General features: G+C 41.9%; 1 protein-coding gene across 6 annotated transcripts in view; it reads right to left on the minus strand.

Moving 5' to 3' along the window:
- Window positions 1–15,483, minus strand: part of CACNB2 (calcium voltage-gated channel auxiliary subunit beta 2) — a 382,283-nt gene that overhangs the window by 12,340 nt on the left and 354,460 nt on the right. For 4 of the 6 annotated variants that reach the window (XM_021696791.1, XM_021696790.1, XM_021696793.1 and 1 more), the window contains 4 exons: window positions 14,319–14,452; window positions 10,339–10,419; window positions 9,810–9,868; window positions 959–1,068 (listed from right to left, as the gene is read on the minus strand). In XM_021696791.1, coding sequence (XP_021552466.1) covers window positions 959–1,068; window positions 9,810–9,868; window positions 10,339–10,419; window positions 14,319–14,452 — 384 coding nt within the window. Of the gene's footprint in view, window positions 1–958; window positions 1,069–9,809; window positions 9,869–10,338; window positions 10,420–13,630; window positions 13,693–14,153; window positions 14,174–14,318; window positions 14,453–15,483 lie in introns of all 6 variants that reach the window. The other 2 variants (XM_021696792.1, XM_021696794.1) reach the window with 2 other exon arrangements.

Genomic DNA, 15,483 nt, shown 5'->3' on the forward strand with positions numbered 1-15,483 from the left:
TCGTATGATCCTGGAGTCCTGGGATCGAGTCCCACGTCGGGCTCCCTACACCTTTCTACCAACATCCACAATAAAAGCCCTATAGAGTCCTACATGATCAGGCACCATCTCTGTGACCTCCCGCCCCCTGGTCATTCCACATCTGTTACACTGGGTTCCTCACTATCCCTTAAACATATCACACACATTCCTGCCACAGGGCCTTTGCACCTTCAGTTCCCTCTGCCCAAAACAGTCTTTTCACAGGTAGCTGTAAGGCTAAAGAATTCACAACAAATCATTCTGCTAAAATGTCATTTCCTCAAAGAGGCTCCTGTCTTCCCCATGTAAAATTACACTCTTCTCAGCTTACTCTCTACCCCTTGGCCTGCTTTTTCTTCCAGACTCCTCAACCACTGACTCCTACATCTATATCTTTTATCTCAACACCCACCCCTCCCCTTACACACACTATCCTGGATATGACATAATCACTGATAAAATTCCGTTACTGAGGGTCTTTGGATAATAGCTATCCTTGATGGAGAACACACTGTGTTTAATCCTTACAATAATGCTACAGAGTAGTTAATATCTCTCTCTTCTGTTGTTGCTGTTGCCTAGATGAGGAAAGGAGGCACTACAGAGGTCCATGAGCTTGCTCATGGTAACACCAATGCAAAGCCAGGAATTTTTAGTGTGTACACAGCAAAGGTCACATTAGTCAAAACAAAACAAAACACCACAACCAAAACATTAATGCTGACAGCCAGTGGAATATTTAACTCGAAACTATCATAACAAATCTTTCCTTAGCATGAAATTACTAAAACTGTAGCACTAGCCACTGGCAACATGGGTCCATTTTTTCTCTGCTCTGTGACACATGGAATTAACCATCTAGTTAGAGCTTCTCATTGGCAACATCGGGAGAGAAAAGTTTAAATAGCCTAAGCCCAAGTCTACTGCACAGACTTACCTAAGCTTGACCTTGTGTTGGATCTTTCTATTATGGCATGCTTGCTGGGATTGTTTAACACTGAGCGCTTGGCGAGCGAGATGTCAGCCGTGACCCTTGTGATGGATATCCTGTTGGGGGAAAAGTAACACAAGACCCTGAGGTTATTAATTGAATATAAGGGGGTAGAAGTACATTCCCCAAACTCACCTAAGTTTGAAATACATAGTGAACAGTATTTTCAAATGAAAAGATGTTAAGGCACCGAATCATTCATTTTTGCTTACCCTGCACCTCCTTACTTGGCATTTATCATTTGCTTACCAAGTACTAAGCACTGTAAGCTGGATTACCTCCCTGAATTATCCCCAAAATTCTAGCAGAGAGGCTTCTTCTAATCCCACTTTTGCTGATGAAGAAAATGAGCCAAAGTAGGTTATTTATCCAAGGCTATATATTTCTAAAAGGTGGAGCAGGGATTTGAACCCAGACTCCGGAAAATCTGGTTTCTTAGCCCCTGCACCAGAAGTGTGGTGCTATGATAAGCACAAAGAACAAGTAAGAGTAAGAACAAGACAAACATGATCTCTCCTCAGACAGCTAACAGTCTAGTGGAAGAGATGGGCAATAAATAAGAAAATTAACTGGTAAAATTAACTAAAGCTCAAGATGGCTGTTGTGGAGAAGACAGTGTTGTGTCAGGTAGTAAGGAGTTAGGGGGTCATTTTAGGTATGGTAGAAATGACAGCACCACAATCTGGAAGCTGGAAACAGTAAAAGGACTTAGACCAGAGATAGCCAAATATACAAGTAATAGAAAAAGCCGTGGGGTAAAATAGAAGCCTCACAATACCCTTGAAGACAACGGTAAAAGGGAGACTAAAAACAGAAGGTTTGGTGAAAAGTCTGTTTCAGAGTTAGAGCCCTCCACCTCCCTTCTGTTACATGAAGTTGCCAGGTGATGCTCCTTTCCCTGTGTGATAGAATTGCTGGTTTATTCTCTACAGACAGTAACATGCAGGGCCTGTGACCAGGAGACCCCAGGCAGAGTGAGGACAGGGACATTAGATGGAAAAGAAAGGATTCTAAATGGTGAGCCCCCAGCCTCTTCCCCATCTGAGAATTTTGATAGCCAGGCTTCCATCCTCCAGGGGTCAGAATGGAAGCGCTTTTTCCCTGGGACATCTGACTGCCAAAGGGAAAAAGACTCCAAAACAGTAACACTGGAGGTTTCCTATGGACATGGTCCAGTGAGGTTGTCCTATAGGGAAGCACAAAGCTGACAAGCTCCATCTATGAGCACGGAATTTCCAAGTGATTATGTGATGTCCCATTTTTAAATTGGAGCACCACAGTGTTCACTGAGCATCTTAAGGAAAACCTCTTATATGAGAGCCCAAACAAAGGGAAGTCAGTAAGTGAACAATACAGCTGACTCCTGCAACAACATGGGGGTCAGAGGCACTGACATCCTGTGTTATCAAAAATCCACACAGAGCTTTTGGCTTAACTACTAGTAGCCTACTGTTGACTGGAAGCCTTACCAATCACCTAAACAGTCTATTAACAGATGTTCTGTATGTTACATATATTATATGTTGTATTCTTACAACTATACCTAGGTTTTTCTTAATTTTTCCAGATCGTCACAGTCCTCCCCCAAATTTTCCAACATATTTATTGGAAAAAAAAAATCCTCCTAGAAGTGGAGCCACATAGTTCAAAGCCCTGTTTTTCAAGGGTCAGCTGTATTCAAACGTGAAAGCTAAGAAATTATTATATCTGTGAAACTGTAACAAATTTCTATTTATTTGTTTGCTTACTTTAAAGATTTTATTTATTCATTTGAGAGAGAGAGAGAGAGAAAGCACAAGCTGGGGAAAGGGCAGAGGGAGAGGGAGAAACAGACTCCCTACTGAGCTGGGAGCTGGACGTGGGGCTCGATCCCAGGACCTAGAGAACATGACCTGAGCCGAAGGCAGACGCTTAACCATCTGTGCCACCCAGGCGCCTCAAATTTCTATTTAAAAAGTCAGAATGAGTTTTTGGCAATTAAAAATGACAGGAGAAAGAAAAATTCAAAAGAAGAGAGCTGGGACTCTGAAGGGTCAAACAAACAAAGCAAAGAGAAAGAACACAGAAGAAAAGCTATACAAATGAGAGAATCACCCAGGAGTTTCAACTTCCAAATAACAAGAACTCCAGAAAAAAGAGTAAAGAAAGCAGAGAAACTTAAAAAAAAAAAAAAAATCCAGAATTAAGAATCTTGATTTTCCGAATCAACAAGGTCCAGCACAGACAGAGGTTGAGAGTTCTATTACTGGGACGTACTCTTACAAATTTCATGACACAGAAGACAAAGAAGAAAGACAGGTCCCACACAGAGGGTCAGAAATGGAAGTGTTCTGTACTTCTCAACATTGGAAGCCAGAAGAGAATGGGGCAGAGTTTTTTCAAAATCCTAAAGGGAAATTATTTCAGCCAGAGTTCTCTAGCCGTTTTAACTCTCAGTGAAATGGGAGGGTTGATGAAAGACACTTCTAGACATTCAGGGCCTCAAAAAGTTATGTACTTTTATAGGGAAACTATTGGAGGATGCTGTTAAACTGAAATGACAGAGTAAAACCCTAGATCAACGGATCTAAGGAAAAGGGGCTCTGACCCAAGAGGAAAGTGAAAGGAATCCCAAGAATAATGGTGAAGGATGTCCCGGAATGACAAATGTGCACCCATCAAAGAGAGAAACCATCCAGACTAGAGATCGCCAGAACGCTCCCGGAGGTTCAAGAAGACAACACTGAGTGACGACAGGGTGCATTTCGGTATTACCGTGAGGAGGTTCAGACAGCTGGGGAGTTCAGGGCTGAATTAATGCCAAACACAGAGGAAGTTAAGCGAGCGTAAAAAGTAAAATTACTTATCTCATGGAAAACACAGAGGACAAAGTCATTATGGCGTATAGTATGGCTCATTTGAATATTATCCACAGAGTCACAATACATCCTAAGAAATGGAGCCAGCTGAAATTAGGATTTAACTGTTGGGAGACTGAAGGCGGAGATGGGCATAGGATGGGAGAGACAGGAAGAGAATATGCGCGAGAGCTACATATTCTGCGAGGTAGGAAGGCAACAGATAATGCCTAATACTGAAAATTCAAGTAGCAAATCAAGATTGCACGTTATTTAGAGGCAAGCAGTAAATAACCAAAAGATACAGCTAAAACAGTTTAGAGTGCTTACCAATTGAAGAGCAGGGCATTTGGTAACGTGTGGGAAGGGACCCTGGCTTTTGCAAAGAAATTTGTGTTTATCTGTATACCTTAGAATTCATTCTCTCTGGGGTATAGTTCTCCATGAATTTGGACCAATTCATAGAATTATCTACCTGTAACCACAGTCAAGAAAATAATTCCATCCCCCTCCCCCCAAAATCCCCTTGTGCTGCCCCCTTTGTTGTGATAGGCACCCTCCTGGGGATACAACGGTGACCGGACAGACGAGACAGCAGCGTCACCCAGTCAGCCTGTGGGGAACTGATTCAGCAGCGGGACAGGATTTTCTGTAGTAATACATCCTCCTTCTCCCACATGCTTGGACCTTTCTGCACATGTCACTGCTCAGCTGAGAATCCACTGACCTGCTTCTGTGGTTAGCACTGTAGGCTATGAAGTTGGGTCACTATTCTATTTCAACTCCTACAGTTATGCTTTGGGAATTGTCACTACTTGGGATTCCACCAAAAAGGAGACCTTGAAAATCCTAAGGGCAAGATTCTGGGGACAATTCAGTTTAGAGTAGTGGTTCTTAACCCTCATGGTATATACCAAGATTGCCATATAAGCTTTTACAGTTACAGAAGATCCTACCTTAGAGATTTGACCTCAGTTGGTCAGAGGTGGAACACAAGCCCTTGTTGTTGGGTTGGTGTTTTATTTTTAAAAGTGCTGCAGATGATTCTAATGTGCAGCCAGGCTAGATAAACCACCAGTTTAGAAGAAGTTGTCTCACATCTAAGCAAATTATCTACACGACAAAATAAAGTGATGCAATGTTGCCCAGGATTACTGATTTCCAGTAAGATTCCCTCACAGAAAATTCGACAGTTTACACATCCCTACAATTCCATTCCCATTCCAGACACTTCAGTGCTGACAGCTGACATTTTCAAAGGAATCTTAATTTTAGGAATCTTAATTGGGGAGGAAAACCAAATTCATCACTGGTGGTAGCTTTCCTTCTTGTTCTCAATTTCCTTGTTAATTTACCTGTCAATGTCCTACACAGTGAATCCAAAGATTGCTTTGTTTACATGACAGAGTTGGTTAGGATGGATCTGATTGTAAATGGGCTACTATATTGCACACAACAGAAAGAAGATAATGAATTATCATCTATTCTTTGACCTGACACACTTATGCTATTTAACAGTCAGGATCACGATTCTGACAACTCCCCAGGGCTTCAACAAATGAAGTTAACTAGGTTTAAGAACAGAAAAGAATTCCTATCAAGAATCTTTTCATCACCAACACTTCCTTTCATATTTCATATTCCTTTCATATTTCATATTTTCTTCCCCTGGGGCTTCTAATTTTTTAAAATAAATTTAGTTTATTTAATAGATAATGAAGGACTGATTCATTTTTCCCTTTTAAAATTACATGTATATAGAAGTACCTGATACTTTTGCTCAGTTTCCGCCCCCTACTGCTTCCAAAACCAAAGACATTTAATGATTCAGGTACTCTGGGTGTCTTGCCATGGGTTAAAAAATTTTTGCATGGATTTTTGTAAGTGTATTTTATGGACCCTATCAATTCCTTTGAGGATCTTTAGTTGGTGATCTCAAGCCTAGAATGTTGAACTTGAGCTCTATGAGTCAAATGAGCCAAGGCAGGTGTATTAATAAAGTCATGTGGAAATTACTTCTGGCCAGAAAGAGCAGACTGACAACATTCAGTTATTTTGTTCATTTGTTTCTTAAATGAAATCAGTTTGGATGGGCTAATACTTTAGAACATGGGTCCAAGATATGCCGTATGGCTGGAATCTGTCTTCCAAATTCAGAACTTACTAGGTTTAAACAGTAAGGAAATGCCATCTCATTTCTCCATCTTTGGTATTTTGGAAAGGGCAGTGGGTTAACTCAGTCAGGGAAAACATAGTGCTTTGTCTAGCAATTTTCTGGATGTGCATGCTCAAGGAGACAACCCCAAATTAGGATAAATGACAGAGCCAAGCATAAAGAACTAAACGGTAAATGAGCCTAATCCAGGGGTATGCCTTTTTCACTTGGCCAGTGCCAGATAGCCTTGGACCAAGCCAAACGCTGTGTTTTCCTGGCCCAAACTAAAAAATACTTCATAAAGTTATGAAAAAAAATCAAATTAGGAACGTGTGATTATATGGACCAGATTATAAAGTCTTTTTTACACCTGGGAACATAGTTTCTGCTTTTGTTCCTTTTCTCTTTCAGCCCTTTGCTTGTCCTGCTGTCGGTTTCCCTGTGTGTCCTTGCCTCCCTGGTGAAAGTCGATATAAATTACAAATGGCTGTAGGAGCAGGTGTGGTCAAGGAAGAAAGCAGTTCTAGTAGTCCATGACTCACGTACACCTCCTTCGTCTTTCAGACCTAAGACCCATCCACCCCAAATCACTGAATCATTCTTGACTATTCTGTGTCTCTTATATCCCACATCCAAATGCCGTTGACTGTATCTTCAAAATATATCAAGAAATTTAAAAGAATCTGAAACCCACACATACTATCTGTTGTATTGTTAGGATGTGAGGACAGGGATGTAGAGGCACCAGATCTGTCTTGTTAAAAATACAGAAATATAGGGGCGCCTGGGTGGCTCAGTCACTTAAGCGTCCGCCTTCGGCTCAGGTTGTGATCTCAGGGTCCTGGGATCGAGCCCCACATCGGGCTCCCTACTCAGCAGGGAGTCTGCTTGTGCCCCTTCTTCCCCTCTACTCCTCCCCCCTGCTCGTGTGTGCACTCTCTCTAATAAATACATATAATCTTAAAAAATACAGAAATACGAACTCGCTCTGTGTGCTCCCAGGTCCCCTATAATCTACTCTTTGCTTAAATTTCGAAGTTTCCATTTTAGACTCCTATCATAGCTTTGATGCTTCAGGAACTGGCTTAACTTTGACCACAGTGTCCCTGGATTGTTTGACTTAAGGCTTCCTTCCAATTACCTAGAAATAAGCTTCATGAAGCCAAGGCCCTTGTCTGACTTTGTTCCTCACAATGCCCGGCACACAGAGTATGCTCAATAAAATTTGTTGAAGCAAGCTGAAGGGGGAGGGGAAGAGAGGAAAAGGATTACGTCCAAGCCGATTAACATGGCACCCTAGCTCTGTCACCAGTTACTCCTTGTCTAGAGACTTGACTTGAAGACCTCTAAGGAGCTTGCCTTCCACATGATGCTGTGTCACACCCTGATTCCTTCACCCATTTAACCCCCTCCACCGGACCGGCCTTTCTCTTTCTAATTCGAGTCGGTGAAATCTTAGCTGCCATTTAAAAACCTTTCCTAGATGTTAACATTCCTGTCAGTGTCAATCCTTCCTCCCTTTACGCCATGTGTACCTCGGACACGCAGGTGCTGAGCTGCCTGTCTGTTGCTTTACTTTGTAGTTTACTGCTCAAGGTTTCCATTTATGGTCAACACCTGAGGTCCACAAAGACTGTGAGTGGCTTCCCCATCTCTGCATTTCTTTAGCAAGGCATACATGGGAGACATTCAACACTCACCCACGTCCTGTTCACAATGAGCACAGTTCCAGGCATTGAGAACACAACAGTTCACACAGCAGATTGAAGAAAAACAAAAACAAAAGCAAAAAAGCCTGCCCTCATGGAGTTTTTGTTCTAACTGTGGGAGAATGACAATAAACAAAATTGATAAATAAAATGTAAGAGTTATGGAAAGAGTCAGGGAAGAGGGAGAGAGAGAGAATGTGTGTGTGTGTGTGCACATATACCTAGGACAGTCTCTGAGGGAAATGTCTTCCCTCAGAAATGTCTTCCACAGGGAACTGCAAGTGCAAAGGCCCTGAGGTGGGCATGTATCTGGCTGTCTGGAACACTCATGAAACCACAAGGAAGTCAGTGTGGCAGGAGCAGAATGAGCAAGTGGGAGAGTCTAAGAGATGAAGTCAAAAGTAAGGAGGGGGTAAGAGTGTGGATGGTCAGACTAGAGAGGGTCTTAAAAGCCACTATAGGGACTTTGATTTTTATGCTGAGTCAAAAGAGAAGTCACTGGATGGAGATGAACAAAGCAGGGATGAGATCCACTCACAGTTTAACAGAATTGTCCAGGCTGCTGAATTGAGAAGAGACATCAAGGAAGCAACGACAGAAGCAAAGATACAAGTTAGGAGGCTATTTATGATGATAATCCAGGGAAGAGGTGCTGGTGTCTTAGGCCAAAAGGATAGCAGAGACATATGTGTGAGAAGTCGTTCAGTTCTTGATATATTTTGAAGATACAGTCAACGGCATTCGGATGTGGGATATAAGAGACACAGAATAGTCAAGAATGATTCAGTGATTTGGGGTGGATGGGTCTTAGGTCTGAAAGACGAAGGAGGTGTACGTGAGTCATGGACTACTAGGAGAGGAGCAGGTTTGGGGGGCAGCTGGGAGGTTCAGTTTGAGAAGTCCATCTGACATCTCAGTGGTGATACTGAATAGGCAGTTGGATATATGGATCTGGAATTCAGAGGACAGACCAGCGAAGGAATGCTATTTACAAGTCAAACATCAAATGAAATCACTCATGGAATGAATGTAACTAGAAGAGAGAAGACCAAAGGACTTAGCCCTGGGCACTCCAAGATGTCTAGTCAATGAGGAAGAACCAGCCAAGGAGAAAAAGGAGACGAAGTGAGATAAAAGAAAAACCAGGAAAGTGTGCTTGCCGAAAGCCAGCATATAAAGTATTTAAAAGAGAATGAAGCAATCCACCATGTCAATTAAGAGAAGGACTGAGGCTTCACCCCCTGGATTTAGCAATGTCAAGGTCACTGATGATCGGATATGACTAGTTTTCGTTGAGTACGTTTCAGTATGAGAGGAGAACAAGGATGTACTATGTGTTGAAGGAGCTTTGCTGTAAAGAAAAGGAGAAAAATGGGACAGCTGGAGGGGAATATGGTTCAAACTTCCGTCGAAGGGAGAAATAACAACATTTTTAGATGCTGATGGAGTTTCCATTAGAATGCGAAGTAGTGATGAGGAGAAAGGAAAGGATTTACAGCTGTGCTGGGATGGAGAATGGGACCTGGTACCCAAGTGGGTGGGTTGGCCATTGCTAGGAACACAGTGAAAGGAAAAAAAGCACAGCATTCAGGCAAACACGCAAGTTGGGCTCGGTGTGGTGGTGGGAACTCTCAGAAGTTCTCCTCTGATTGCCTCTATAGTCTCAGTCAAAGAGGAAGCAAGTTCATTGGGGAGGGAGATGAGAAGGGGCTTGGGGGCTTGGTGAGAGAGGAGACGGTGCAGACGTCTTGAAGAGGGGAAACGTGAATAGAAGAGGGATATTGAGTATTATTTCTGGGCAGCCTTAAGAGCCAGCTGATCATGAATTTAGGGAGATACAGGTCAACAGGGATGTGGCCAAGTTCAGCTTACAGACACAGGTGCAGGAACAGAGAGCTGGCTTATCCAGGGTTGAGGATGTGCTGAGCAAATATGACAGATATTTACTGAATCCAGCCGAACTGGATGAAACTCATTGCCCATTGCCATATAGACTTCAGAGGGCAGTTTTCTCTTGTGCTCACATGCCTTGTCCCACCCGGGTTTTGTCATCTTCAAGGAGAAATCCACAAAATCCAGGATTCTGAAATACTCACCGCCCTTCAAATCTGTGTTTTAAAAAATCAAACAACGCTTTTTGCATCATATCTGTGACCTGCAATTGAGCAAGCAATAAATTAAAATACAACAAAACTGTTCCTAATTACGACAAAACAGTTTTATTCCCAAGACCATTTAAAGACCTAGGCTTCCCATTTGGAAAGTGCAGCATGTGTGAGATTGCCACATTTTCCTGTTGCTGAGATCTGATACAATGACAATTAAAAAAGGCGAAGCTCCCCAAATTTGTCCTGATGTTTTAGTGACAACACATGACGTCGCAGGTGGTTTCAGGCGCTCTCCATTTGATAATGTTTCCCCACACAGGAAACTGAAGCTAGCAAAAGCACCCAAGCAACGGCCATAAAAACAGAACAAAACAGGAAGCAATCTATACCACAGCTTGGAAAACAACGTGCTTCGCTGCTGCAAGCTCTTTAAGCTCTAAATTCAAGGAGGTGGACTCACAAAGCAGTTCAGCTTGTGAAGGTCAAGTGCAGTGTGCCCCCCAGGGCAGCCACCTACCTCATACCCCTTCAGAGAAGGGCCCACCAAGACCACTGGTCGCATAGAAGGTACCACGTCATAAGGAGGAGTGTGCTCTGTCTGCAGAGAGAGGGGAGAGGACTTCAGATGCTTAAAAGGCAGGAGGACCTGAAATATTCTAAGTATTCTAAGTATAAATCATTCTTTCTGAACTGTGTAATAGGAGGCACCGGCTTTCCAGACCTTTCCTTTTTTTTTTTTTTTTTTTACTCGCCTCTTTCCTCAAGAAAACCAATCAAAGCTTGGTGGGCTTATTTTCCTCAAGTTCTCAAGTTACTGAATTGTCTACGGTTTTCTTGCTCTCTTCAAAAAAGACTACGGACATATTAGTTCCTAAAGCTGCTTTTTGAACAAAATACTAGTTGGAAGGACAGAAAACATGCCTCATGCAGAGTAGGTGCTTTAGGCTTGACAGGAAGTTATTAATACTGCTTTTCAAAGGAATTTGAGAGTTTTCTGCAGACTTAACCGATCAGGCCTAACGTGGGTAATTACGGAGAAAAGAAAGGTCTTATTAGCTTTGCATCTTAGATGTTTGTCTTACCTGGATAAAACCTAATTTCAAAACGTTGTTAACGTTCACTACCAAATACTTGAAAATCTCTGCTTTACTGTGCGAGTTGAAGTTTAAAAAGCATGCTTGTTCCAGTAGTTAGGATCATTGTCACAGGTTAGTGACGAATGGGTTTGGATTTCTGGTTTCTAGACCTTGGAACTTGAAAACTTAAAATGTAAGGTTTGTGTGTCTTGGAAGAAAGGTGGTTAACATGTGATAACATAGTCAAGCATGCTGCAGGGGCCTCAAAAGCTTTGTTATCAACTTGCACATCTAATATGCTTCTCAAGAGTGGTTTAGGTAATGTCTCTGTTATATAACTAATTCATGCCTTCACAATTTCTTTCTTTTTTGGAAGAGCAGGGGGAGGAGCTAAATTCTGGAGCAATTTCTAAAACTTTGCAAAATTTTCAGCTTAGCTGCTTCACATAAAATGATCAAAATAAAGTTTTTCCAGAAAAAATCAGGTAACAGTTAATCTGTTTGATTACATTAAAACCGACTCTTCCCAGTTGGCAGAAAATGCTACATGGACTCAAAATGACTTTTTTTAATGCAGAAGAGAGAGATAAGGCCTTAAACACGGGGGTAAACAAATCACTGTCATCTGAATCTTTCTGCATTAAGGAGTGTCTAAAAAAATATATTTTCAGAATCACAGAGACAGAAAAAAATTTTTTTAACTGTTTTAAGAATTTGAAAAGCTAACGTGTGACTGTAATTTCTGCATCAGCCTGTTACCCAAGAACATTTTATTGTTGCTTAAAATTGCCCATTTGTATAGGGGCGCCTTGGTGGCTCCATCAGTTGAGCGTCCGCCTCTTGGTTTCAGCTCAGGTCATGATCTCAAAGGTCGTGAGTTTGAGCCCTGCATGGGGCTCTGTGCTCAGTGTAGAGCTGGCTTGAGATTCTTTCTCCCTCTGCCCCCTGTTCCCCTCATGCTCTTTCCTGCTCTAAGAAATCAATCTTTTAAAAAAAGTTGCCCGTTACAAATTTTCTGACTTCAATTGAATTTAACTGGGGGGGGGGGGGGGGGGGGGTGCGGGATGGAATTAAAAAGCATTTCAGTTTCAACAGCTTCCATCTGAGATTTCATCCAGGGAGGCAGACAAATATATTTATATTTATATTTACAGGGGGCGAAAATAATACTGTGATGGTGCTGTCAAATTTTAGTCAAATTTTACCTAGTGTTCAAAATTAATTTTAATAAACACAAGAAAGGTAGAATACATTTTCAAACAGGGAAAAAAAAAAAAACAAGACAAACATAATACAGTAACAGCACAAAGGCCACAAGCACCACTCTAAAAGCAACCTGAAACATGGAAAACAGTCTCATCCGTGAATCTCAGGTTGTCTCTCTGGTTTTGAGCTCTACATTGAAGTTCACCACATAATCAATAACAGAAGAATGAATACCAGTGCCGAAGGCATCATAAGCATATTTGTCAAGACATTGATACCACCTGGGATCATACTGACACTGTTTCGAAGCCAAGTCCTTATAGCTATTCCATATAAGAATACCTTTTCCATTGTTGGAATTAGGAATATAAATTGCACGGCTACCAAGAATTTTTATTTCGAGTCTGTAAGTATTTCGTAGCCCCGTATTTTAGAGGTCTTTGGTTCCTTCGCTCTCTGGCTGCCAACTAAGAGAAGCGTTACCCATGCTGGTCATCAATCAGCTTCTTATTCAATAGGGTAGCTACAGAAATTACCTTATTTGATGGAATATTGGTACTTTATGCCCTATGGATACCGACACCATCATTTTTATCTACTCTTTCCCACTAGCCTTATTTTGGTTCCAATTCTTTAGCTGAAAAATTGTGATAAACATTTTTAAAGGCTGGGAATTTAAGAGTAAGCAAACTTCCAAAAACGCATCTCGACTGACATGGTTTTAGTTCACGTCACCGCTCTGGAAAATCCAGAGCATCTGAGTGATGCTGATTTTCTAGGCATCGGCGCTAGGAACTCAGTCACTTGGCTGCAAGGTTTAGCTGCGCCGAGAAGACAGGACCAGAAAGAGGGGGCCCACAGGTGCAGGTGTGCATCAGGCTAGGGCTGTCTGTTTTAACACAAAAAAATCCAGGTTTTAATTTTTGGAGCGCCGAGGTCTTGCATTATAAAAGTAACCCTCATTTATTTAAAAAACAAAAACAACAAACTTCCCAGTTCAGTCTCTGACACCTCGTGATTTTAGAGTTCCTCCATGTGGCAAAACGCTTGTGTGCAGGGGGAAAGAGCCGAGGACAGGAGCTTGGGGCAGAAGAGGCTTTCCTCCACACCCACGTCACGATGTCCCCATGGTGTGCCGGCCACAGCGACAGGAGGAAGTAGGATTCCAAAAGACAGCACAGTTGGCTCTGCAAAGTGGTGTGCAAAAAGAAAGGAAGGAATGGAAATTGTGTGTGTGTGTGGGGGGGGGGGTGGGGTGCGAATGTCCTTAAAAAATAATGCTTTGAAGCTACAAAATGCGTGAAAGGAAACAGACTTGGTGTGGAGTCAGGAGAGCTCAGGAATACCCTTGGTTTCCAGTCGGGGGACGAGGAGCCTCACCGTGTAGCATTGTGGCTGGCCAGTGGCAAAGGCTCTACGCACAGCCACTGCCCCGTTATCCGACAGGTGAGATCCTGCAACCTGACTGTGATGGGGGAGGCAAGAACATCGGGAGAGTATTTATAGATGACAATAGGAAAAACTCACAGTAAACCGCCAAAACAAGCCTGCAGTTTTCCACTGGTCTTGTTCATCTGCAGATTTTGCACCTAGTGGATTAGAAGTTTAAATACTGACTAAATTAAAAATTGAATACTTTTTTTTTTTAGTACAAGCTATGTATCTGGATATCATAAATCAGAATCTAATAATGGTTTTAATATGCTTGATAGAAGTTAAATTTCTGGAAAAAAGAGACAAAGACAGACAGGATAAGCATGCACAATAGAGGTGCATTATATGGAGTTGTCAGTGTTTGACGTCTTGGGGATGTTTAAACCAAGTCCCTCGGTGGTAGATATTATTCCATCAAAAAGGATAAGTACTGTAATAGTGCTTTAACAGGTCCACTCACTGAATTTAGTCGGTTTGAAATGCATGGACTCAATTAGCTGTTTGATAGGTTCTTTTCTTAGGACAGAAATGACTGCGTTTATTACTAAAACTTCGGGCTTTGATGCTAATGATGCCAGTGGCAGGATAAACACAGCTCATGTCAATGTAAACTTACCGATTTCTGCTTCTGCTTAGCTACAGCAGCATGGAAAAGAAACAAAGAATAACACAGCATGCACGTTATTGGCTTATCACAGGACACAGACAGTCAACAGGACTAGAAATGTGAGGCAGTGCAGTTGAGCAGGTGGACAGATGGGAGCTTGGAAGTTAATGTTACCTTCTTAAAGAAGGGCATTCTTTTCTCTTTGGAGTGGGGTGACGTTACACTGTTTGCACTGGGTTTAGGGGAGCGGTGGTTGGCTGGAATATCATTTTCTTCTGCATCTAAGCCAGTAGCATCTATGTCTATAGCTATATACAGACAAACAATTCAAAAATCATCAGGTAGACAGGAGAGGAAAAACAGGTTATAAAAAAAAAATAAAATGAAAGCAAATAAAACGAACCATAGTAAAAGATCTATCATGAGTGCTCAGCATAGTCAACAAAGTAAAATGTAAAGGTAAGGCACGTTAAGAACGCAATGCAATCAAACCTAACAATACCGAGAGATCCCCTCATGATATCTGTCTGCGTGAACATGTGAGTTCTATGCTAGATCTCTTGAATAATATTTTTAGAGCAACATTTTTAATTTGTAGTTTCAAATAGACTACTGATAGTTTTCCACGTCAACTGCATAGAAGGTATGGTCCGGAACATCTGGCTTCACGTCTTACAGTATCTTCAGTCAGCTTTCCGATAATAAGCAACTGCATTGGTAACCTTTATCACGATGTGCCTCAGATTTCTTGTTTTGCTTGGTTTTGTGTGGGGAAAAAAAAAGTAAGGGCAATGTGGAAAGCGTCACTAAAAACGCAAGAGGCATCTGAGGGAAAAGCGAGAATTGAAAAATCCCCAATTCAGGCAACACAAAGGAGTCCTACACAAGGCAAATGATCCCGGGAGGCTTCCGGGATGGGCAGGATTAAAACGATTTCAAGATGGTATAGACCCCCTCAGGCAGGCTGACTGAAAACTAGTTAGAAAACATTGGAGATCGGTCTCCAAATGAAATGAGTCTAATAAAATGACATAATAAGGGGACTTCCACTGATTGATATGAAGCCCTCATATAAATGCATTAAACATGAGAAATGGAGTGGAAGGGCATGAAGACCCCAGAGAGCATGGCAGGGGTCTCTTTGTCTGCAGAACAAGAGGTTTAGGTCTGTGGTTCTACATGCTTTCACTTTAAAAATCTTTTGCCTTGAAAACCAGAGTGCGCAACGATTCAGTGTTAAATGGAAAAAAAAAAAAAAAAAAAAGACCCATCATCTCATTTCGAGGTTTATAAAAAACGCTTCCACCTGCAATTACTACAGGGTTTTATCCACCGCAGA

This window comes from Neomonachus schauinslandi, chromosome 5 (assembly GCF_002201575.2).
Source record: "Neomonachus schauinslandi chromosome 5, ASM220157v2, whole genome shotgun sequence".
Lineage (NCBI taxonomy): Eukaryota > Metazoa > Chordata > Mammalia > Carnivora > Phocidae > Neomonachus > Neomonachus schauinslandi.